The 20,670-nt window shown below is 55.7% G+C and overlaps 1 protein-coding gene across 1 annotated transcript in view; it reads left to right on the top strand.

Moving 5' to 3' along the window:
* The window catches only part of ZFYVE28 (zinc finger FYVE-type containing 28), a 94,479-nt gene extending 82,209 nt beyond the window's left edge, over positions 1 to 12,270 (top strand). The window contains exons 9-10 of the mRNA XM_070462548.1: positions 10,627 to 10,760; positions 12,184 to 12,270. Of these exons, the coding sequence (XP_070318649.1) occupies positions 10,627 to 10,733 (107 nt within the window). The 3' untranslated portion in view covers positions 10,734 to 10,760; positions 12,184 to 12,270. The remainder of the gene's footprint in view (positions 1 to 10,626; positions 10,761 to 12,183) is intronic.
* Positions 12,271 to 20,670: the final 8,400 nt, after the last annotated feature.

Genomic DNA, 20,670 nt, shown 5'->3' with positions numbered 1-20,670 from the left:
TAGTAATTCAAACCTCAGGGGAGTTGTGACAGGGGTTTGTGCTGCCTTCTGTAAAAGGCAGTGGGAGGAAACAGACAGAACCCAGCTGGCCATCAGTATACAAGGTGCCAGGTTTTCCTACATCCTGGTGACCGGGAGGATCTGACTCTGGGTGACTGTGTAGACATGCGGTGCTGGGGGGTGCAGCCTCCCCGGGGGACGCGGGGAGCCCTTGGCGGGCCGGCGCCCCCGCGCCTTCACCCTCGATGCTCCCAGCTCCCGTCCCTCTGCCTCTGGGGCTCCGGCCACTTCCCTCCCGCACCCTTCCTGCCCCCACGGCAGGTGTGAACTGCTTGGCTCCAGGCGGCCTCTCGGCTCCGTCTTTAATGCGTTTGGCTCTCGATTGGGCTCTTGGGGCCCACACACAGGATCTGATTCTTCCCTGGGGCCCTCTTCTGTGTCCCCAGCCTGTCTGTCCAGCAGCTGTCCATGGAGGGCCCGTGCCCTTCCAAGAGAGTGACCACCCTGGGCCATGCTCCTGGTGCTCAAACAATGCCCATCCACTGGCCCCCGGGGAGCAGGCTGAGCCAGCCAGGCCCCAAGCTCAGCCCCCAGGTGCGGTCCCGGCCCAACCTCCAGTGTTCTGTTCGTTTGGTCTCTGTGGCCCTTGCAAGCCTCACTGGGCTCCCCGTGGCACCACTTTGTTGATTTTTCTGCCTTGGACAAGCCTTTTCATGGAGCCTTTGGCTCTCTTTCCATCCACACGCACACACTCACTCACGCACACGCTCCCCACTCGGCAGAGCAGCTGGAGCGGGCGTGGGTTGAAGACTGCAATTTCCATCTGCCCCAGCCACCACCCCTGGGCCAGCTGTGGTGGCAGTCTTTGGGGAGAGTTCACTGGTCTCTCTGTGCTATTTATTTGGGGTCTGCGTGGGGTCTTACGTGCAACATGTGGCTCTAGTTCCCTGGCCAGGGATCGAACCGGAGCCCCCACCTTGGGAGCATGGAGTCTTAGTCATGCCCCACCGGGGGAGTCCCAGAGTTCATTGCTCTTTCAAGACATAACACGAGCCCTGGGCTTCACGGCTCTCAGAGCTCTGCCCACAGTCAGGGCCCCGCCCCGGGTTTCCTGCAGGTGAGCTGTGTGCTGCCGCGGCATCTGGTTTGCAAAGGCGTCTCCACCTCCAGGGCTTTATCTCCACTAGGAAACAGACTCTGTGCCTCAGGAGGGCTGCAGTGGCACCTGCCAGAGGCGCGTCCTCTTCTCAGCCTAGGCTGTTCTTCTGGCCCCAGAAGTAGACACTTTGGAAAAATACCAACTCGTTCGTAGTCACACTGTTCAGGTAACGTAACGTTAATGCTCCGCATTGACTACATTTCACAATGCCTCATTTATGCACATGATAGCTCTAACTTTTAAAATGCTACCTTTTTATTTAATATTTTAGCATTTCCAGCATCATTAACTATCCTTCCTGGAAACCTATGACCTAGTTTACTGAATCAACCCACTGTTGATGGGCATTTAGCTTGAGCTATTTCTTGAATATGCCTCTGCTAAAATGATGACAAGAAAACCATCCTCTCATTCTTTTTAAAGTGCACAATTCGGTGGCTTTTAGCTCGTTCACAGAGCTGTGCAAATGCCACCACTGTCCAATCTCAGAACGTTTTCATCACCCCATAAAGAAACCCCAATATTTCCCCAGTAAAGCCTCTTCAGTCGCTGGCAACCATTAATCTACTTTCTGTCTCCATGGATTTGCCTAGACTTTTCTAGACTTTTCAAAAAAATGAAATCATACAAGTGACCTTCGTAACTGGCTTCTGTCAAAGCCTGATGTTTTCAAGGTTCACCTACATTGTAGCACCTAACAGTATTTCATTCCTTTCTGTGGCCAAAGATTAATTCCATTGCATGGCTAGACTACATTTTGTTGATCTGTTTATCAGCTGACCGACATTTGAGTTAGGCTAGTATGGCATCTGGTCCCATTACCTCATGGGAAATAGATGGGCAGTCAGTGGAAACAGTGTCAGACTATTTTTTGGGGCTCCAAAATCACTGCAGATGGTGACTGCAGCCATGAAATTAAAAGACGCTTACTCCTTGGAAGGAAAGTTATGACCAACCTAGATAGCATATTAAAAAGCAGAGACATTACTTTTCCAACAAAGGTCCGTCTGGTCAAGGCTATGGTTTTTCCAGTGGTCATGTATGGATGTGCGACTTGGACTGTGAAGAAAGCTGAGCACCAAAAAATTGATGCTTTTGAACTATGCTGTTGGAGGAGACTCTTGAGAGTCCCTTGGACTGCAAGGAGATCCAACCAGTCCATTCTAAAGGAGATAAGTCCTGGGTGTTCGTTCGAAGGACTGATGATGAAGCTGAAACTCCAGTACTTTGGTCACCTTATGTGAAGAGTTGACTCATTGGAAAAGACCCTGATGCTGGGAGGGATTGGGGGCAGGAGGAGAAGGGGACGACAGAGGATGAGATGGCTGGATGGCATCACCGACTCGATGGGCATGAGTTTGAGTAAACTCCGGGAGTTGGTGATGGACAGGGAGGCCTGGCGTGCTGTGATTCACGGGGTGTCGCAGTCGGACAGGACTCAGAGACTGAACTGAACTGAACTGAACTGAATATGTGTGAGGAGAAGGCAATGGCACCCCACGCCAGTACTCTTGCCTGGAAAATCCCATGGACGGAGGAGCCTGGTAGGCTGCGGTCCACGGGGTCGCTAAGAGTCGGACACGACTGAGCGACTTCGCTTTCACTTTTCACTTTCATGCATTGGAGAAGGAGATGGCAACCCACTCCAGTGTTCTTTCCTGGAGAATCCCAGGGACAGGGGAGCCCTGGTGGGCTGCCGTCTCTGGGGTCGCACAGAGTCGGACACAACTAAAGTGACTTAGGAGCAGCAGCAGTATGTATGAACATCCATTCACACAAATGCTTGTGTGAATCTATGTTTCATTTCTCCTGGATAGCCACCTTGAAGTGAAATTGCTGGGTCATATGGCAGGGGAACTGCTGGCCTGTTTTCCAGAGTGCCCGCAGCATTTTAGGTTGTCACCAGGAATGCATGAGGGTTCCAGTTTCTCCAGATCTTCACCCACACTTGGTTTTTCCTGTTTTCTTTTAAAATCATTATAGTCATCATGATGGGTATAAAATGGCACAGTATTGTTTTAATTTGCATTTCCCCAATGACTAATGATGTTGAACATCTTTTCACGTGTTTGCTGGCCATTTATATAAAGTTTCTTTGGAAAAATGTCTTTTCAGATCCATAGCCCGTTCTTTAGTTGAATGATTTATCTTCTTCTTGTTGAGTTGTAAGAGTTGTTTCTATATTCCAGGAACTATACACCCTTGACAGACACATGCTTTGAAAAAATGTTCTTGCATTCTGTAGTGTTTTCCACTATCTTGATGCTATCTTTTGAAGCACAAAAACTTTCAGCTTTAATTTTTGGGTGAATCTGTGTTCTCTCAGGTTGATGCTCAGAGGGGAATTGCTGGGTCATACCGCATGAGGAACTGTTGATATTTGTCTTTGGTTGCTATGTTTTTCATGTCACACCTAAGACATGATTGCCTAATCCAACACCACAAAGATTCATGTTTTGTTGTGAAAGTTTTAGCTCTTACATACAGTCTTTGATCTGTTTGAGCCAATTTTTGTATGTGGTGTAACATAAAACTTCATTATTTTGCATGTGGAAATGCAGTTTTCCCAGCACCATTAAATTTTTTAATTGAAGTATGGTTGATTTACAATATTATATTGGTTTCAGGTATATAACATAGCATTTCAATATCTGTATAGATTATACTCCACTTAAACTTATTATAAGATACTGGCTGTGTTCCCTGTGCTATACAGTATATCCTTGTGGCTCATTTATTTTGCATTTAGTAGTTTGTATTTCTTAATCCCCTACCCCTGTCTTACCTCGTCCCATTTCCCTCTCCCCGCTGGTGACCACTAGTTTGCTCTCTGTATCCATGAATCTGTTTCTGTTTTGTTATATTCATACGTCTGTTGAATTCTTTGGATTCTGCATATTCACTGCATATTTACTCATTCACTTAGCGTAATACCTGCAATGTCATCCATGTTGTTGGAATTGACAAATTTTCATTCTTTTTTGTGGTTGAGTAATATTTCATTTTATATCTATTTCACATCTTCTTTATCCATTCATCTGTTGATGGGCACTTAGGTTGCTTCCATATCTTGGCTGTTGTAAATAATGCTGCTGTGAACATTGGGGTGCATGTATCTTTTCTGATAAGTGTTTCCATTTTCTTCAGGTATATACCCAGGAGTAGAGTTGATGGGTCATATGGTTGTTTTAGTTTGAGGTTTGTGAGGAACCTCCATGCTGTTTTCCACAGTGGTGTAAGTTACATTCCCACCAACAGTTTAGGAGGGTTCACTTTTCTTCACACCCTTGGCAACACTTGTTATTGTTGGTCTTTTTCGTGATGGCCATTCTGACGGGTGGGAGGTGATATCTTGTGGTTTTGATTTACATTTCTCTGATGATTAGCAATATTGAGCATCTTTTCATGTGCTTTTCAGTTGTATGTCTTTGGAAAAACATCTGTTAAAATCTTCAGTCCATTTCCTGCAGTTTCCTTGTTAGCTCAGTGCTAAAAAATCCACCTGCCGATGCAGGAGACATGGGTTTGATCCCTGGGTCAGGAAGATCCCCTGGAGAAGGAAATGGCAACTCACTCCAGGATTCTTGCCCAGGAAATCCCATGGACAAAGGAGCCTGGCAGGCTACAGTCCGTGGGTTTGCACAATAGTCAGACACAATTTAACAACTAAACAACAGCAATTTCGAATCCATTTTCTAATCCAGTTGTTTATGTTTTTACATTGCATTGTATGAACTGTTTATATATTTTGGATATTAAGCCCTTATAAGTTGTATCATTTGCAAATATTTTCACCCATTCAGTAGGTTATCTTTTCACTTTGTCAGTGGTTTCATTTGCTGTGCAAAAGTTTCTAGGTTAATCTGGTCCTGTTTGTTTATTTTTGCTTTTGCCTTCCTTGCCTTGGGTTTCTGCTGGCCATTCAGTCGCTCAGTCATGTCTGACTCTTTGCGACCCCCTGGCCTGCAGCTTACCAGGACCCTCTAACTTCCACCCTCTCCTGGAGTTCGCTCAAATTCGCGTCCATTGAGTCAGTGATGCTATCTAACCATCAACAGATCCAAAAACTACCGCTACAGCTTATGTCAGAAAGTGTTCTGCCAATGTTTTCTTCTAGAAGTTTTTTAGTTTCCAGTCTTACATTTAGGTCTTTGACTTTGAGTTTATTTTTATGTGTAGTGTGAAAAGAAAGTTCTATTAATAATTTCATTTCTTTATATGTAGCTTCCAGTTTTCCCAGCGCCACTGATTATAGAGACAGTCTTTTCTCCATCTCAGAACCATCTTTTGAAAAGACCATTCTTTCCTTATTGGGTGGCCTTGATACCCTCTAGGAAGATCGGTCGACCACAAACTCCTGGGTCCATTTCTGGCCTTGCGGTTTCATCGCCTCCTTAAGGCTCCTACGCCAGTACTGGTCTTGTTCATGTTGTTAAATTCTACGTGGTGTGAGTCCTCCCACTTTGCTTTTTTTCTTTTTCAAGACTGTTTCAGCTGTTCTGAGTCATTGCATTTCTGTATGAATTTTAGGATCAGCTTGTCAACTTCTGCATGGAAAATGAAATTTTTTTATATTTCGATATGGATTCCATTGAACCTATAGACCAGTATTGGGAGTATTGCCATGTTAATGATATTAAATCCTCAACCATGAACATATGCTGTCTTTCCATTTATTTAGGTCTAATTTATTTCAATGATGTTTTATAGTTTTCCATAACTGTCATGGAAAAATGCATCAATAACCTCAGATATGCAGGTGACACCACCCTTGCATCAGAAAGTGAAGAGGAACTGAAGAGCCCCTTGATGAAGGTGAAAGAGGAACATGAAAAAGCTGGCTTAAAACTCAACATTCAAAACATGAAGATCATGGCATCCGGTCCCATCACTTCATGGCAAATAGATGGGGAACAAATGGAAACAGTGGCAGACTTTATTTTCTTGGGCTCAAAAATCACTGCAGATAGTGACTGCAGCCATGAAATTAAAAGACGCTTGCTCCTTGAAAGAAAAGCTATGACAAACCTAGACAGCATATTAAAAAGCAGAGACATCACTTTGCCAACAAAGATCCATATAGTCAAAGCTATGGTTTTTCTAGTAGTCATGTATGCATGTGAGAGTTGGACTATAAAGAAAGCTGAGCACCAAAGAATTGATTCTTTTGAACTGTGGTGTTGGAGAAGACTCTTTGAGAGTCCCTTGGACTGCAAGGAGATCAAACCAGTCCATCCTAAAGGAAATCAGTCCTGGATATTCATTGGAAAGACTGATGCTGAAGCTCTAATACTTTGGTCACCTGATGTTAAGAGACAACTATTGGAAAAGACCCTGATGCTGGGAGAGATTGAAGGCAGGAGGAGAAGGGGACGACAGAGGATGATATGTTTGGATGGCATCACCGACTCGATGGACATGAGTCTGAGGAAACTCTGGAAGACAGTGAAGGTCAGGGAAGCCAGGCTTGCTGCCATCCATGGGGTCAAAAAAGTCAAACACGATTTAGTGACTGAACAGCAAAGGGTGAACTGAATGGTGTTGATATGTGATACATATAGTGTGTGTGTCCATGTGTACTCATTCAGTCGTGTCCGACTCTTTGTGACCCCATGGACTACAGCACTCCAGGCCTCCCTGTCCATCACCAACTCCTGGAGCTTGCTCAAACTCACGTCCACCGAGTCTTCGATGCCATCCAACCATCTCATCCTCGGTCGTCCCCTTCTCCTACTGCCTTCAATCTTTCCCACCATCAGGGTCTTTTCTAAGGAGTCAGTTCTTCCCATCAAGTGGCCAAAGTATTGGAGTTTCAGCTTCAGCATCAGTCCTTTCAGTGAATATTCAGGACTGATTTCCTTCAGGAATGACTGGTTGGATCTCCTTGCAGTCCAAGGGACTCTCCAACACCACAGTTCAAAAGTACCAATTCTTTGGTACTCAGCTTTCTTTATAGTCCAACTCTCATATCCATACATGACTACTGGAAAAACCATAGCTTTGACTAGACGGACCTTTGTCAATAAAGTAATGTCTGCTTTTTAGTATGCTGTCTCTAGGTTGGTCATAGCTTTTCTTTCAAGAAACAAGTGTCTTTTAATTTCATGGCAGCAGTCACCATCTGCAGTGATTCTGGAACCCAAGAAAGTAAAGTCTTTCACTGTTCCCATTGTTTCCCCATCTATTTGCCATGAAGTGATGGGACCAGATGCCATGATCTTCGTGTTTTGAATGTTGAGTTTTAAGCCAACTTTTTCACTCTCCTCTTTCACTTTCATCAAGAGGCTCTTTAGTTCTTCTTCTCTTTCTGCCATAAGGGTGGTGTCATCTGCATATCTGAGGTTATTGATATTTCTCCCAGCAATCTTGATTCCAGCTTGTGCTTCATCCAGCCCAGCATTTCACATGATGTATTTTGCATATAAGTTAAATAAGCAGGGTGACAATATACAGCCTTGACATACTGCTTTCCCAATTTGGAACCCGTCTGTTGTTCCATGTCCGGTTCTAACTGTTGCTTCTTGACCTGCATACAGGTTTCACAGCAGACAGGTAAGGTGGTCTCTATTCCCATCTCTTGAAGAATTTTCCACACTTTTGATCCACACAGTCAAAGGCTTTAGCATAGTCAATGAAGCAGAAGTAGATGTTTTTCTGGAATTCTCTTGCTTTTTCTATGATCCAACAGATGTTGGGTCAATTTGATCTCTGGTTCCTCTGCCTTTTCTAAATCCAGCTTGTACATCTGGAAGTTCTCAGTTCATGTACTGCTGAAGCCTAGCTTGAAGGATTTTGAGCATTATCTTGCTAGCATGTGAAATGAGTTCATAATTTTTGCTGTACATTTGAAACTAACACAACATTGTAAATCAACTATGCTTCATTTTTTAATTATTAAAAACACTCTAAAAGTGTACAATCTAATGTAATTCTTAACCTGTTGCATTGATGCCAAATCCATCAACACTATTTGCCGTTTAGACTTTTCAGTTCCTTTTCCTTCGCTTTCCCCTGTCCTAAGTCTTTTATCCCCTACTTTCTAATCTTGGCAAAATAAACACAAAATTTACCATTTTAACAGTATTTAAGTGTACAATTCAGTGACATTATGCACATTCACAATATTGTATGACTATCACCACTTTTTCCAGAACTTTTTCATCAGCCCAAACTGAAACTCTGTCCCCTCTAAAACCCCCTTCCCCGACCCCTGGCACCCGCCCTTCCGTCTCTGAATCTGACTCCTCTAGGAACCTCATGTAAGTGGCATCATACAGTGTTTATCCTTTTGTGACCGGCTTATTTCACTTAGCGTAATGTCCTAAAGGTTCATCCATATCATAGCTGCTGTCAGAATTTTATTCCTTTTGAAAGCTGAATAGTATTTCCCTGTGTGGATGGACCACATTTTGTGTTTACCCATCATCTGTTGACGGGCGCTCGGGTTGTTACACCTTTCGGCTGTGAGTAATGCTGCTGTGAATGTTCGTGTGTAAGCATTGGTTTGGGTTCCTGCTTTCAGATCTTCTGGGTGAGGCTGTGAGCTGAGCCCAGGAGTGTTGATGGACATGGACCCTGGACAGTGACGCTCACCCCGTTTCCTTACTCAGCTCCCAGGGAGGGCACAGACAGGCTCACACCCCCAGGCGGAAAGCCAGGGGCCTCGTCTCAGGGACGCGGCAGGCAGTCTGGCAGGGAGGGCTCTCAGTCATCACAAGGATCTCCGCGGAGCAGGGCGCCAGCCTCTCCAGCACTTCCCACCACTCCTCCATGCTCTGGAGAAGCATTACACACTCAGAGACAGATGTTCCCATTGCCCGAGTGTGCCAGTCAAACACACCCCTACTTGACTGGGGAGGGGACCCCGAGGAGCCAGTCTGGGCTCCTTCCCCCCTGGCCCTCTGCACTGAATTCCCAGGTGCATCCTGTCTCCGAGCTTCCTGGTGGTTGGATGCCAAGGGAGGTGCCCCTTGGTAAGACAGCGTGTGGCTGTGCACCCATCTCTGCCATTGGGGGGGGGGGCACTCTCCCCATGGTCACCAGCCGGTTCACTCCCAGCAGCCACGCTGGGGGCCCGTCTCACCCGCAAGGGCCTCTCTCTGACACCAGGATCCTGGGCATTTGAGGCCGGCCTCCAGCCTGAAAAACCCCAACTTCTCTACAGAAAAGCGAGAGCAGAGATAGTGCAGGCCCCTGAAGGCAACTTTTAAAAAATTATCGTGAATATTTCTAGATAGATAAAAGATTTTGCATCCGTGAAACAGAGGGCAGGAAATGAATTCTGTAGCAGTGTGCGTACCCGATCAAACTTTTTGGCCAACCCAATAAAAACCCAGTAGCAAAAATGTCAAGGGGAAAACTAGGAGGGGGGGTGGAGGAGGAAAGTTCCCAGAAAATAAGAAAAACTGACAGAGGTGAAGATGAGAGAGACATTATTTGAAGGACTGAAAGGCCAGCGCACGTACCCCCTGAAGCTGGGCGTGGACACCGGGACAGTCCAGCCTCAGCTGCGGCCGCTACTTGGGGCCTCGGGGTGAGCCCTGGACAGCAGAATAACAGCGCCTGCGACAGGGCCCTGGGCCGGGGTCAGGGGCGTGTGGGGGGGCCAGAGGGCTTGTCTCAGTAGAGAGCACCGTGACCAGCGGCTGGGAGCGACAGAAGCCTCTCCTCTCACAGGTTGGAGACCCGAAATCTGAACCCTGGCGGGGCCATGCTCCCTCCGGAAGTTCTGGGCGGGGGTCCTTCCTGCGTCTTCCAGCTCCTGGTGGCTCTGGGAGCCACCTGACTGGTACCTCGTTACTGCGATCTCTGTGTCGTGGTCACTGGTCCTCCCCCCTCCCCTCCTACTGAGACTCCTGGCCTCGGGCTAGGGCCACCAGATGAGCCAGGACGTCTCCTCTCCAGGTCCTTAGCTTGGGGCTTCCCTCGTGGGCTAGTGGTTAAGAATCCGCCTGGCAGTACAAGGGACACTGATTGGACCCCTGATCCGGGAAGGCCCCCCACACCGAGGAACAAGTGAGCCCGTGACCCCCAACTCCTGAGTCTGTGCTCCGGAGCCCAGGAGCCACAACTGCTGAAGCCCAGAGCTCACATTTCACAAAGGATGCCCGCACACGGCGACTAGAGAGAGTGTAGTCCCTCTCAGCACAGCTAGAGAAAAGCGTGCCCCGCACCCAAGATCCAGCACAGCCAAAAAAAATAAATAAATAAAAATCCTTGCCTCGATTGCAAAGACCTTTTTCCAACTAAGGTCCTGCCGGGTTCCAGGTTCGGGCGCGGACACATCATTTGGGGCCCGCCAGCCCCTGCAGAGGGTGTGAGTGGGGCAAGGGTGTTTCCACGGGACGAACTCAGCCCCCGACGTTGGACCTGGGGTGTACCTGCGTGGAGTGGGGGGCCCTCCGGGCAGAAGTCTCGTCCCCCCTCGCTGCCCACAGCCAAGCCCCTGTGTCTCCTTCTCCATGCAGCGGCTCCACGGCTGGTCCCTGCTCCCCAGACACGAACAGCTCTGAGTCGGCGCCTGTGGCCGTCAGAGAGAAGATGCGCTCCCGGTTCCACGGCAGCCATGACCTGATCCACCGCCTGTTTGTCTGCATCTCAGGTGCCCTGTCGGCCCCGGGTGGGGCATGGGCTCCGGGACACACAGGGGGGTGGGCAGGCTTCAGGGCAGTGGCTGGCACGCTGCAGGAGTCTCCCCAGCAAGGTTGGGGTGCGGGCCCCGCCCGGGGGCTCCCTCACCACATCACTTCCTTGCCCCAAGCCACAAAAGGAGCCCAGCCAAGAGGCGGGCGTTGTGCGTCCGCAGGCCCTCCTTGGTTGGAGGGGAGCCCAAGCTGGGCCCCAGGGCCCTCACCACCCACCCGCGAGGTCCTGTTCAATCTGATGTCCTGACTGATCCTGTTTCCTTCCGTCCCCTGGGTGAGGGGTCGATGACTGCTTTGTCTCCTGGGATTCAGAGAGGGGCGTGAGCGCGGCGGCTTTTTCACCTTCTCCCTTAGTTTTGTGTGTTTGGAGTAGCTGGTGCAGGCACGTGGTTTAGAAGCGTGACTGTGTGGTGGGGTCCCGCTCCCCGCCTCCTGCCTGCCGTCCACCCCCACCTCCAGGCGAAGTTCAGGCAGTGCCCGTCCTGCAGCTGTGTCCCCTCCCTCCTCTGACCCCAGGCCGTGGGGTGGAGCCGTGGGGGGCGCAGCCTGTGGACTGGTAGACACGGCAGAGTCAGGGTCGTGGTCTCGGGGTGTCACTCTGCACTGCCCAGAGTCCCACGGGCAGAGCCGCCACCCAGGCCAGGCTCGGGGGTGACTCCGAGCTTCCGTTCAAACATCTGGCAGAACCCACTGGAAATCCACGGGTCTGTCTGGCAGTCTGGGAAGCAGCAGGCCCAGCGGGTGCCCGGCAGGGCTGCTGACACAGCAGGAACCCTCCGGAACTGGTGGCCACAGTGTTGGCGCGGTGATGGGCCCCAGGGTGCGGGGGGCAGGTGTGGTCACCCCCTGGCCTTGCCGTGAACGCAGCCCCACCCGCCCTCGAAGAGCTTCTCACTGAGGAGGGCTGAGCCCACCCGACTGAGGGATGAGGAAACCTCGGCCGGTGAGGGTGGGGGGAGCCCCAAGGGCCCCCTCGTCTGGGCAGGTCCCCAGAAGGGCAGCCCCGCAGTGGAGGTGGCTGTGATGGGGAAGGAGCTGCCACGGGGGTGGGCACACCTGGGGGCTCGGGATCGTCCCTTAGTGAGGAGCCAGGGCCCTGTGGTGGCCGTGGCTGAGACTCCGCGGATAAAAGCATGAAGGAGACTAACTGCCGCCTGGGGGTGGGAGGCACTGCTGGGTCGCGGGCCTGTCCCCCTCCTTCCCTTGAGTCCTGAACTTTGCTTCTGCCAGAGGGACCGGCGGGGTGGGGGGGGGGGGGGGGCTGGGTGGCCGCTTCCTGCCCCCGCTCATCCAAGGACCCGCTGGTCTCTGACCCTGAGTCACAGTGGGCTCACAGCCAGCAGCGCCTCCCCTCACCCCTCCCCCGGGCGTCCCCCGCAGGCGTGGCCGACCAGCTGCAGACCAACTATGCCAGCGATCTGAGGAGCATTCTCAAGACCCTCTTCCAGGTCATGGCCACCAAGCCAGAGACGGATGACAAAGAAAAGCTAAAGAAGGGTGAGTGGCGACCCGGGACAGGCTCGGAGGCGTGCCACCCCCACCCCGGGAAACCTGCTCTCCTGGGCCACCCAGCTTTTTACATGACCACGTCATCCGCGGTGGAAGCCCCCAGCCAAGCCAGGCTGTCCGCTGGGGGACTGAGGGCACACCTCGCAGGCCCCGGGCACCCCGAGGTCACTGCCAGGAGCAGCGGCACCAATCATGTAGCGCCCAGGCCAGGCCGCCTGTCTTCTGACCATGAGGACAGGCCAGGAGGCACGGTGCCCGTCCTCACACAGACGGGACCCAGAGGTCCCTGGTCGCTTCTGCAGAATTCCCTCTGTCAGAGCAGCCAGAGGTCAGCCCAGAGTCCGGGAGGGGACACAGGTCCCGCTGCTCCAGGAGGAAGTGGCCCTCTGTGACCTGCCTCACACCCCCTCACCCCAGGGGCTTCTGCTCAAGAGTGACCGGGCACCCGGCCCAGGCCCTGGGGAGAAGTCTGTCCCGTGTGCCAACCCAGCTCTGCCTCCCGAGGTCTATTCCACTGGGCCGCGCTGCCCCCGTGTGCCCAGGGATTCCGGGTGGGGTTGCCTCTGGACCACCGCTGCTCAGGAAGGGCGGTTATGTGGGCAGCCTCTGCAAGCAAGGACTGTGGGCCCCAGGGCCGGGGCCAGGCCTGGTCCCCTGCCCGCCTCAGGGCCACGGTCCAGGGAGACCAGTGGACGGGTCCAGGGCTGGGGGCCACAGGCAGGGCCAGCTGCTCACATGGGGGCACTCAGATGGACAGACTCCCAGGGTCGGGTCAGCATCCTGCCTGCAGGCAGTGGGTGAGGGCCCCGGTGACGCCCTCCGCGGGCGGGACCGTGGACGGTTTGGGGGCTGCCCCCCGCTGGCTGCACCCAGGCATACCTCCTGGGCACGCGTGGTGGCCCGTTGAGCCCAGTGGCCACACTCTCTTCCAGCCACCCAGACCCTGCGGAGCGCAGCCCTGGAGGACTGCACCCTGTGCCAGGAGACCCTGTCGTCCTCCGAGCTGGCCGCCAAGACCCAAGACGGAGACTTGGAAGGTGCGTGAGGGGCCGGGGCCAGTGCGCTGAGCAGAGGGTGGGAACCCCGGACAGACATTTCCCCTCTGTCCTGGCCTGCAGGCTGTGGGCGGCAGCCCTCCTCCAGTGGGGGCCCCTCACCAAGGTCTTCCGGACACGCGGCTCTCAGGGCAGGGCCTGGGAGTTCCCAGGACCCTCACTGTCCTCCTCGGGTGGGAGTCTGGATTTGTCTGTTGGAGCTGGCCTCGTGGCCGGCCTGGAATGACCCTAGGAGCTGACTGGTGATGTCCAGGCATCACTGGGACGGTCAGGGTTTTTCCACGGAGAGGGTGGACAGCGTGAGAGGAGGTCTAACTGCGGTGGGGTGGGGGGTGAGCCTGGAGGGCAGGGTGGGAGGGGCGGGGGGGGGTCTGCAGGCAGCAGGCGGGGGAGTGCATGTCCTCGGGCGCAGCTTGGGGAGGAGGGGCCGGAAAGGGGCCGAAGACCAGGGTGAGTGGCCTCGCCCGTCCGCGCTCGCAGCTGGTGCAAGGTGGGCACCTCATGTCTGGGGTGTCTCCCTGGACAAAGTGGCTTCTCCCAGCGCCTGCACCTCATGTCTGGGGTGTCTCCCTGGACAAAGTGGCTTCTCCCAGCGCCTTCGCCCCCCGAATTCCAGAGCAGATCCCCAGGGGCTCCCTCCAGTGAGCGCCTAGAGAAGGGAAAGCGGGTGAGACCAGTCGTGGGGACGGGCGCTGCACATGTGGGGGGCGGGCCATTCCCGGGGCGGAGCCAGATTCGGGGGCGGGACCAGATTCGGGGCGGGGCCAGCCCCAGGGCGGGGCCATCCTCAGGGCGGAGCCAGTCGCTTCTTCGGGAGATGCCCTCCCTCGCATCCCCTCCCCCACCTCCCTTGACCTGCCCTGGAGCCGGGTTGGGCGGGGCTGCGGGGGCGCCTGAGGCTCCAGTAGAGCCTTGTTTGAGAGGTTGACAAAGGGAGTTGATTTCTTTCATCTGTCAGCCCCCGTGTTTGCCCAAGAACCCTGCCAGACTGGATGCCGGCCGGGAGAGGCTTGGGAGAGGGTGGCCTGGGTGGACCTCGCCCTGAGCCCTGGGGCGACGTGCAGGCTGCTGCCGCTGGGGTCCGATCCACGCTCCTGGCCAGCAGTCCTGAAACCTAGTCAGTAAGGAGCCTCGCGAGGACCGGAGGCTCCTGCACACCACCAGCCTCCGGCCCCCGCCCCAGCCCATCGGCCCTCACTGCCGCCCCCCGCACCGCTGCCGCGGGCTGACCTGTCCCCACTGTCTTTGCCACAGACCCGCCCGAGTGGGTCCCGGACGAGGCCTGCGGCTTCTGCACCGCCTGCAAAGCGCCTTTCACAGTCATCCGCAGGAAGCACCACTGCCGCAGCTGCGGGAAGGTAGGTGGGTGGGCGGCCGGGGCCGTCCCGCAGCCCCCGGGGCTGCCGCCTCAGACATCCCAGGGACCGTCTGCAGACCCCGCGCCCAGGTCCAGGGGTCAGGACCAATGCTCCGGGGCTGGCGAGGACTTAGGAGTCCTGTGCACAGAGACACCCGTGAGCCCTGGGCGCTGCTCTGACCTGGCACAGGGTGTGGCCTCGGGTTTCCCAGGTGGCGCTGGAGGTAAAGAACCCGCCTGCCAATGCAGGAGACATGGAGACCTGGGTTCGATCCCTGGGTCGGGAAGATCCCCTGGAGGAGGGCATGGCAACCCACTCCAGTATTCTTGCCTGGAGAATCGCATGGACAGAGGAGCCTAGCGGGCTACAGCCCATGGGGTCAGCAGAGTCGGACACGACTGAGCGACTTAGTACGCACGAACGTGGCCTCCGGCAGGCAGCCACTAAATGCAATGGAGCAGTGCCCTGTCCTGGCCCCTTCAGACCTGGGGACCTGGTGGGAGTGGGGTGGGGTGGAGGGTCCGAATCAGGTGGAGCCTGCCGCAGCCTGGGTGTGAGGCTGGCCCCCTCCCTCCGCCTGGCCTCTTGGTCAAGACCTGCCCCAGGTTTTCCTGAAGGTCTAGCCCCGCGTTGGGGAGGGGAGAGCCCCGCCGGCGACTGCCTGCCTGGCCCTGGCGGGAGGGACGTGCAGCTTGGCCGGCCAGGGGCGCTCAGGGCTCTGCTCCCGCCCCTGCTGGCCGTCCCTCCGAGACCACGGTAGGGGAGAGGGGAGGCGCAGGGCTGCGGAGGGCCCCGGGCCGCTCACTCGGCCGCGCGCTCCTGTCTTCCAGATCTTCTGCTCGCGCTGCTCCTCGCACTCGGCGCCGCTGCCGCGCTACGGGCAGGTGAAGCCGGTCCGCGTGTGCACGCACTGCTACATGTTCCACGTCACGCCCTTCTACAGCGACAAGGCGGGCATCTGACACGGCGCGCCAGCCGGCGGGCCCCGCAGGACTCCGGGGAGGGGGCTCCGACGGCCGCGCCCCGCCTCTGCCACCCGGGCGGGCCATCTGCTGGCCGGAGGGGCTTCGCCACGTCTCATTCACCTGCTGGCCCCGCCGCTGCGGGGGCTGCGGGCGCCCGGACTCCAGAACTCCAGTGCCTCCGCCACCCGCCCGCAGGGCCCTCGGGCTCCGTGCAGGGGCCCACGGAGGTCAGCTGCAGCCAGCACGGGGACCTGGGGTGCCAGGCCTGGGCCGGGGTGGGTCCCCCTGCCCTGCTGAGATGCCGTATGAGGCTCAGCTATAGCGGAAGGTCTGCTTTTCCTGGGCGGGTGATGCTCACCTACTGGGGAAGGGGGCCTCAGAGTAGCCGCAGGGCTTCCCCCATGAGCTGGCCGAACAGGGAAAGACCAGGCTGGCCTTTCTCTCTCCAGGGCCCTGCGCCCACAGCCCCCCACCCCTTGCTCCCCTCAGGACCTTGTCTAACCACATGTCTCATTTCTTGCTGGAGAGGGGACGTGCGGAGCAGACCCTGTTGTCCTCTGAGCAAGCAGGCCGGCCCCTGCTGTGGTCTGCCCACCCTGGTCCTCCAGCTGATGGGGGCTGAGGGCGGCCAAGCAGCAGGCGGAGGTATCCCAGCTTCAGAGGCCAGGGCGCTCCCCGGGGCTGAGGATCCCCGTGATGACCTCTTGGCTGCCATTACTTCCATCCCTCTGACCCCCTGGGACCCTGGCCCCAGAGCGGCCCCAGGCCCCAGCACGGACACCTCCTCAGGCTTAAATCTCAGGCTTCACATTGCAATGATGATTGCAGTTTTATTTTTAGAGAAATGACACACCTACTGCTTCTTTTATAGCATAAAATCCAATTACTGTTTGACAGTGGAATATACACGCACAGAAAAAACAACTTGTGTGGGAGAAGAAAAGTATATAATGGAGGGTATATTATGTATTGAGATTATTTTTATTTTCTAAATGCTGTAATTCAAAACCATTTCCATAAATCTATTTAAGGATTGCAGACACTCTTATTTCTCGTGTGAGCACGGATGGACTCCTTTTTCTCTGTCTGGGACGTGATGGGGTTCTTGCTTAAGTGCACTCTTCTCCGAGAAACGGGGAGGGCTTCTGGACTCCTGGGACAGTGGGAAGGCAGGACGTGGCTTCCCACCAGCCCTCAGGAGAGGGGTGACCACCCGTTCCCCACCCCATCCCACTCCCTGCGACGGGCTCCAGCCTGCTCGCTGGGCGCCCACCCTGCCCAGCACCCCAGGCAGGCCAGCAGACAGGTGGACACCCACATGGGGTGGGGGCACCGGAGAGGAGAAAGACCGTTCATGTCCTGGAGGCTGGCAGTGGCGTGTGGGAGGGGCAGGGCTGGGGGACACCCCGCTTCCCCCACGGTCTGGGCTCCTCCAAGGCCCCTGCTGCAGCCTCTAGCGGCCACCAGGGGGCACCAGGCCCACTGCCTCCTCTGCCACCGGGGCCTGGCGGCCGGGGCATGGGGGCTTAGAGCTCTGCCTGCCAGGGCTGTCCCCCTGTGGTGGGCACTCCAGGTCAGAACAGGGCCCCCAGCACCCAGGCACCCAGCGGCCAGGCACCCGTCCTCCAGGTCCTGCAGGCGGGCGGAGAAGCCGGAGAGGGTCCTGACGCAGAATGGATCACAGGCAGGGCGGGCCACACCCCTAACGGCAGCGCGGAGTGGGCAAGAGGGTCAAGCTGGGCACTTCAGACCACCAGGGCTGGGGGTGGGGGCTGACACCATGGAGGGGACACTTCCTGGTCATTCCCAGCTCTTCCTGTCCTCTGGACTCGGTAGAAGAAGTTGGGGGGAGGTGTAGTTCAATCGCTCAGTCGTGTCCGACTCTGTGACCCCATGGACTGCAGCACGCCAGGCCTCCCTGTCCATCACCAACTCCCGGAGCTTGCTCAAACTCACGTCCATCGAGTCAGTGATGCCATCCAACCATCTCATCCTCTGTCGTCCCCTTCTCCTCCCGCCTTCAGTCTTTCCCAGCATCAGGGTCTTTTCCAATGAGTCAGCTCTCCACATCAGGTGGCCGAAGCAGTGGAGCTTCAGCTTCAGCATCAGTCCTTCCAGGGGGGTCATTGACCAGGATCCAAAGTTCCGCCCTCAGCCACCTCCATAACCCAGAGTCCTGGAGGCTCTTGTCTATTCTCAGGTTCACCCAGAGCCACCTCCTCCAGGCAGCCTTCCCAGGCAGGGCACCCTCCCACCCTCCTTGGCCCCCATCCTCACACACGTTTTCAGAGCAGAGTCTCGGACTTGTTGCAGGAGTCAGAGAACCTCTCGGAACCTCTCCTGCCTGTGAGACTGGGGAGGGGCAGATTCCAGGCTGGCACAAGCTCAAACCTCAGCCCAAAGGCTTAAAAACATGTGACCTGGGTTCCGCTGATGTGTTCGTTTCCAGGCGTTCAGGACAGGTCAGGGACTGGGTCCTACACCTGAACTGGGCAAAGATGAGCACCCCAACATTCCAGACCTGGCCTGCCCTGGGGGGTCTGCAGGTCTGGGGGCCGAGCAAGCTGGCTGCGCTGCCTGGGCCTTGCGGGCTGGGCAGGATGCCGCTGGAGAGTGGGATGCCAGAGCTACAGAGACACAGAGCAGCCCAGTTCCAAGTGGCGAGGGTCCCGGTGAGGGTGGAGTACAGATGGCGAACAGGGGGGTCACCCCAGGCACCAAACACTGGGCTTCGAGCAGGGGAGGACACAGATCTGTGGTCTGGACACCTCGGGGGGAGGGTGAGTTGGGGGGTCAGACCCCAGGGCCCCCACTGCTCCGTCACAGGCAGTAACGCAGCGCAGCCGTGTTCGCTGCTCTGACCTGGCTGTCTCCCCACCTCGTCACTCAGGACTGCCTCGAGCCCTACGGGCTGTGAGCTGAGCACCCTCTGCTCGAGGCGGCTCAGGGCACGCTTGCCCGAGCCTGCCCTGCTGCCTCTGGGTCTAGAAGCCGCTGGATGCCTGGGGGCCTGGGATAAGGGCTCGGGCCCTCGGGGCATCCTGTTGGAGACTGCGAGGCCTCTTGATGGTGTGTAGCAGCCAGGGCCAAGTGAAGGCCACCTGCTCACGTCCTGGAAAGCCCTGAAGGCTTCCTGGAAGAGGCGGGGACACAGGCCAGGAAGGCTTAGGCCAGAGAACGCAGACAGTAGGACTGGGAGAGGGATGCTGGGGTGAGCCCCGAAGGCCCCACTGTCTGAGGGAGGAGAATTGCTGTCTGCTCCAGGCTCGTGCTCCTCAGGGCTCTGGGAAGAGAGGGCCCTGGAGACAGCTGGTAGGGGCCGAGGGGTGGCAGCAGTGTTGAGCTGGGCACTGGTCCTGCCCCCTAGCCTGGGCCCAGGGCCTGGGAGACAAGCAGGCTGGTGGCCCCGAGGCGCCTGTGGCCACACCCGACCCCGCAGCGGGCACTTCAGTCTGCACCACCTTCCCCCTTTGTAGGTTTTTCCCCCTGAGAAGAAGTTTAAAAAAAAATCTTATTGTTTTGCTCTTGGACATTTTTGGCTACTTAAGACAATGGTCTATACATTGTCCAAGGGTTATTGAGTATAGTCGGAAAACCCTGTAAAGAGAGAAAAAAATATACCCCACACATTGTTCACAAGTATAATGAACTTTTATTTTACATTTAAAGATGACATGGACATTATGTTGACTAGGCAGACATTTGTTACATCCTCACACATCTTGATTTTGCTGTCTTCTGGTATTCTGGGGACGCTTTCCCGAGTGTTGAACTCTTTCGAAGGCCCTGCGTGCGGCTTGTGTGTCCTTTGACGTAACTCTGATGCTGACTGTGACTGCCCAGGCCCTGCCCCGTCTCCCCACGCGGAGGGCACAGACTGAGAGGCACTTGTGGGCTTCCCTGGTGGCTCAGTGGTAAGGAATTGCCCGCCAGTGCGGGAGACATGGGTTCGATCCCTGGCCCAGGAAGATCCCATGTGCCAGAGAGCAGCTAAGCCCGTGCGCCGCAACTGCTGAGCCTGTGCTCCACGACAAGCAAGACCACCACCACGAGAAGCCCGCCCACGGCACCTGGAGAGCGGCCCCCACTCGCCACACTGGAGGAGAGCCCGCGCGGCAACCAGGACCGAGCACAGCCAAAGAGAAACACAGAGATTTTTAAAGAAAGAAGCGCTTGCTGATTTGGGTCTGATGTTAGTATCTCTGCTATTCCTGCCCCTGCCCCGGGCCTGGCCTACTGCCCTCCAGGGCTTCCCATGCAGCCTTCACGGCACCCCACAACACCCTGAGGCCGCTACTGCCAACTCTGGTTTATCGCTGGGGAGACCGAGGCTCAGAGGCGTTTAGGGACTTGGCCAAGGTCTTGTGGTCAGACAAGAATCTGGGGTGGCTTTGTGGGAGGTGCCAGGACAGAAGCCCCTGGAGCTCGCCCCTGGTCCTGGCACACAGCGGGCGGCTTGCAGGCTGACCGCCGTGCTGGACTGGGCATGGCCCTCCAGCCCCCGATAGATGACCCCAGAGCTCATCTCTGTCCCTGTGCCTCGGTCCCTGTCGGAACTTGCCACCGTCCGGGGTACGCACTGGGCTGGGGGAGGGCTCCAGCCCTGACTGCTCAGTCCCAGCCTCCTCCCCAGAGCTCTGGGCCTGGGGACACTGGTAGCAGCAGGACTCCAACCTGGTGACCGAGGGGGCAAGAGAGGAGGCAGGACAGGGCCTGGTCACCCTGGCGGGGTGAAAGGGGGTTCTGGAGGGGGAAGGGCCGCACACACCGTCTCCCCCTGGGGTGGGGCGCTTCCCGACACTCTGCTGAGAGCCACAGGTGTGTCCCCAGTGTGTGTGCTGGCTGAGGGCCGGGTGAGATGCGCCCTTAGATACTGGGTCCAGGGCAAGGGAGCCCAGACCAGTCAGCAATGGGAGAGGTTAGTAAACGGTCTTCCCGAGGGGTCCTTCCCCTGCAGGATCCTGGGGGTGGCAAGTTCGC

Source organism: Odocoileus virginianus, unplaced genomic scaffold (genome assembly GCF_023699985.2).
Source record: "Odocoileus virginianus isolate 20LAN1187 ecotype Illinois unplaced genomic scaffold, Ovbor_1.2 Unplaced_Scaffold_5, whole genome shotgun sequence".
Taxonomy (NCBI): Eukaryota; Metazoa; Chordata; class Mammalia; order Artiodactyla; family Cervidae; genus Odocoileus; species Odocoileus virginianus.
This window is presented reverse-complemented; position numbering and strand designations above follow the sequence as displayed.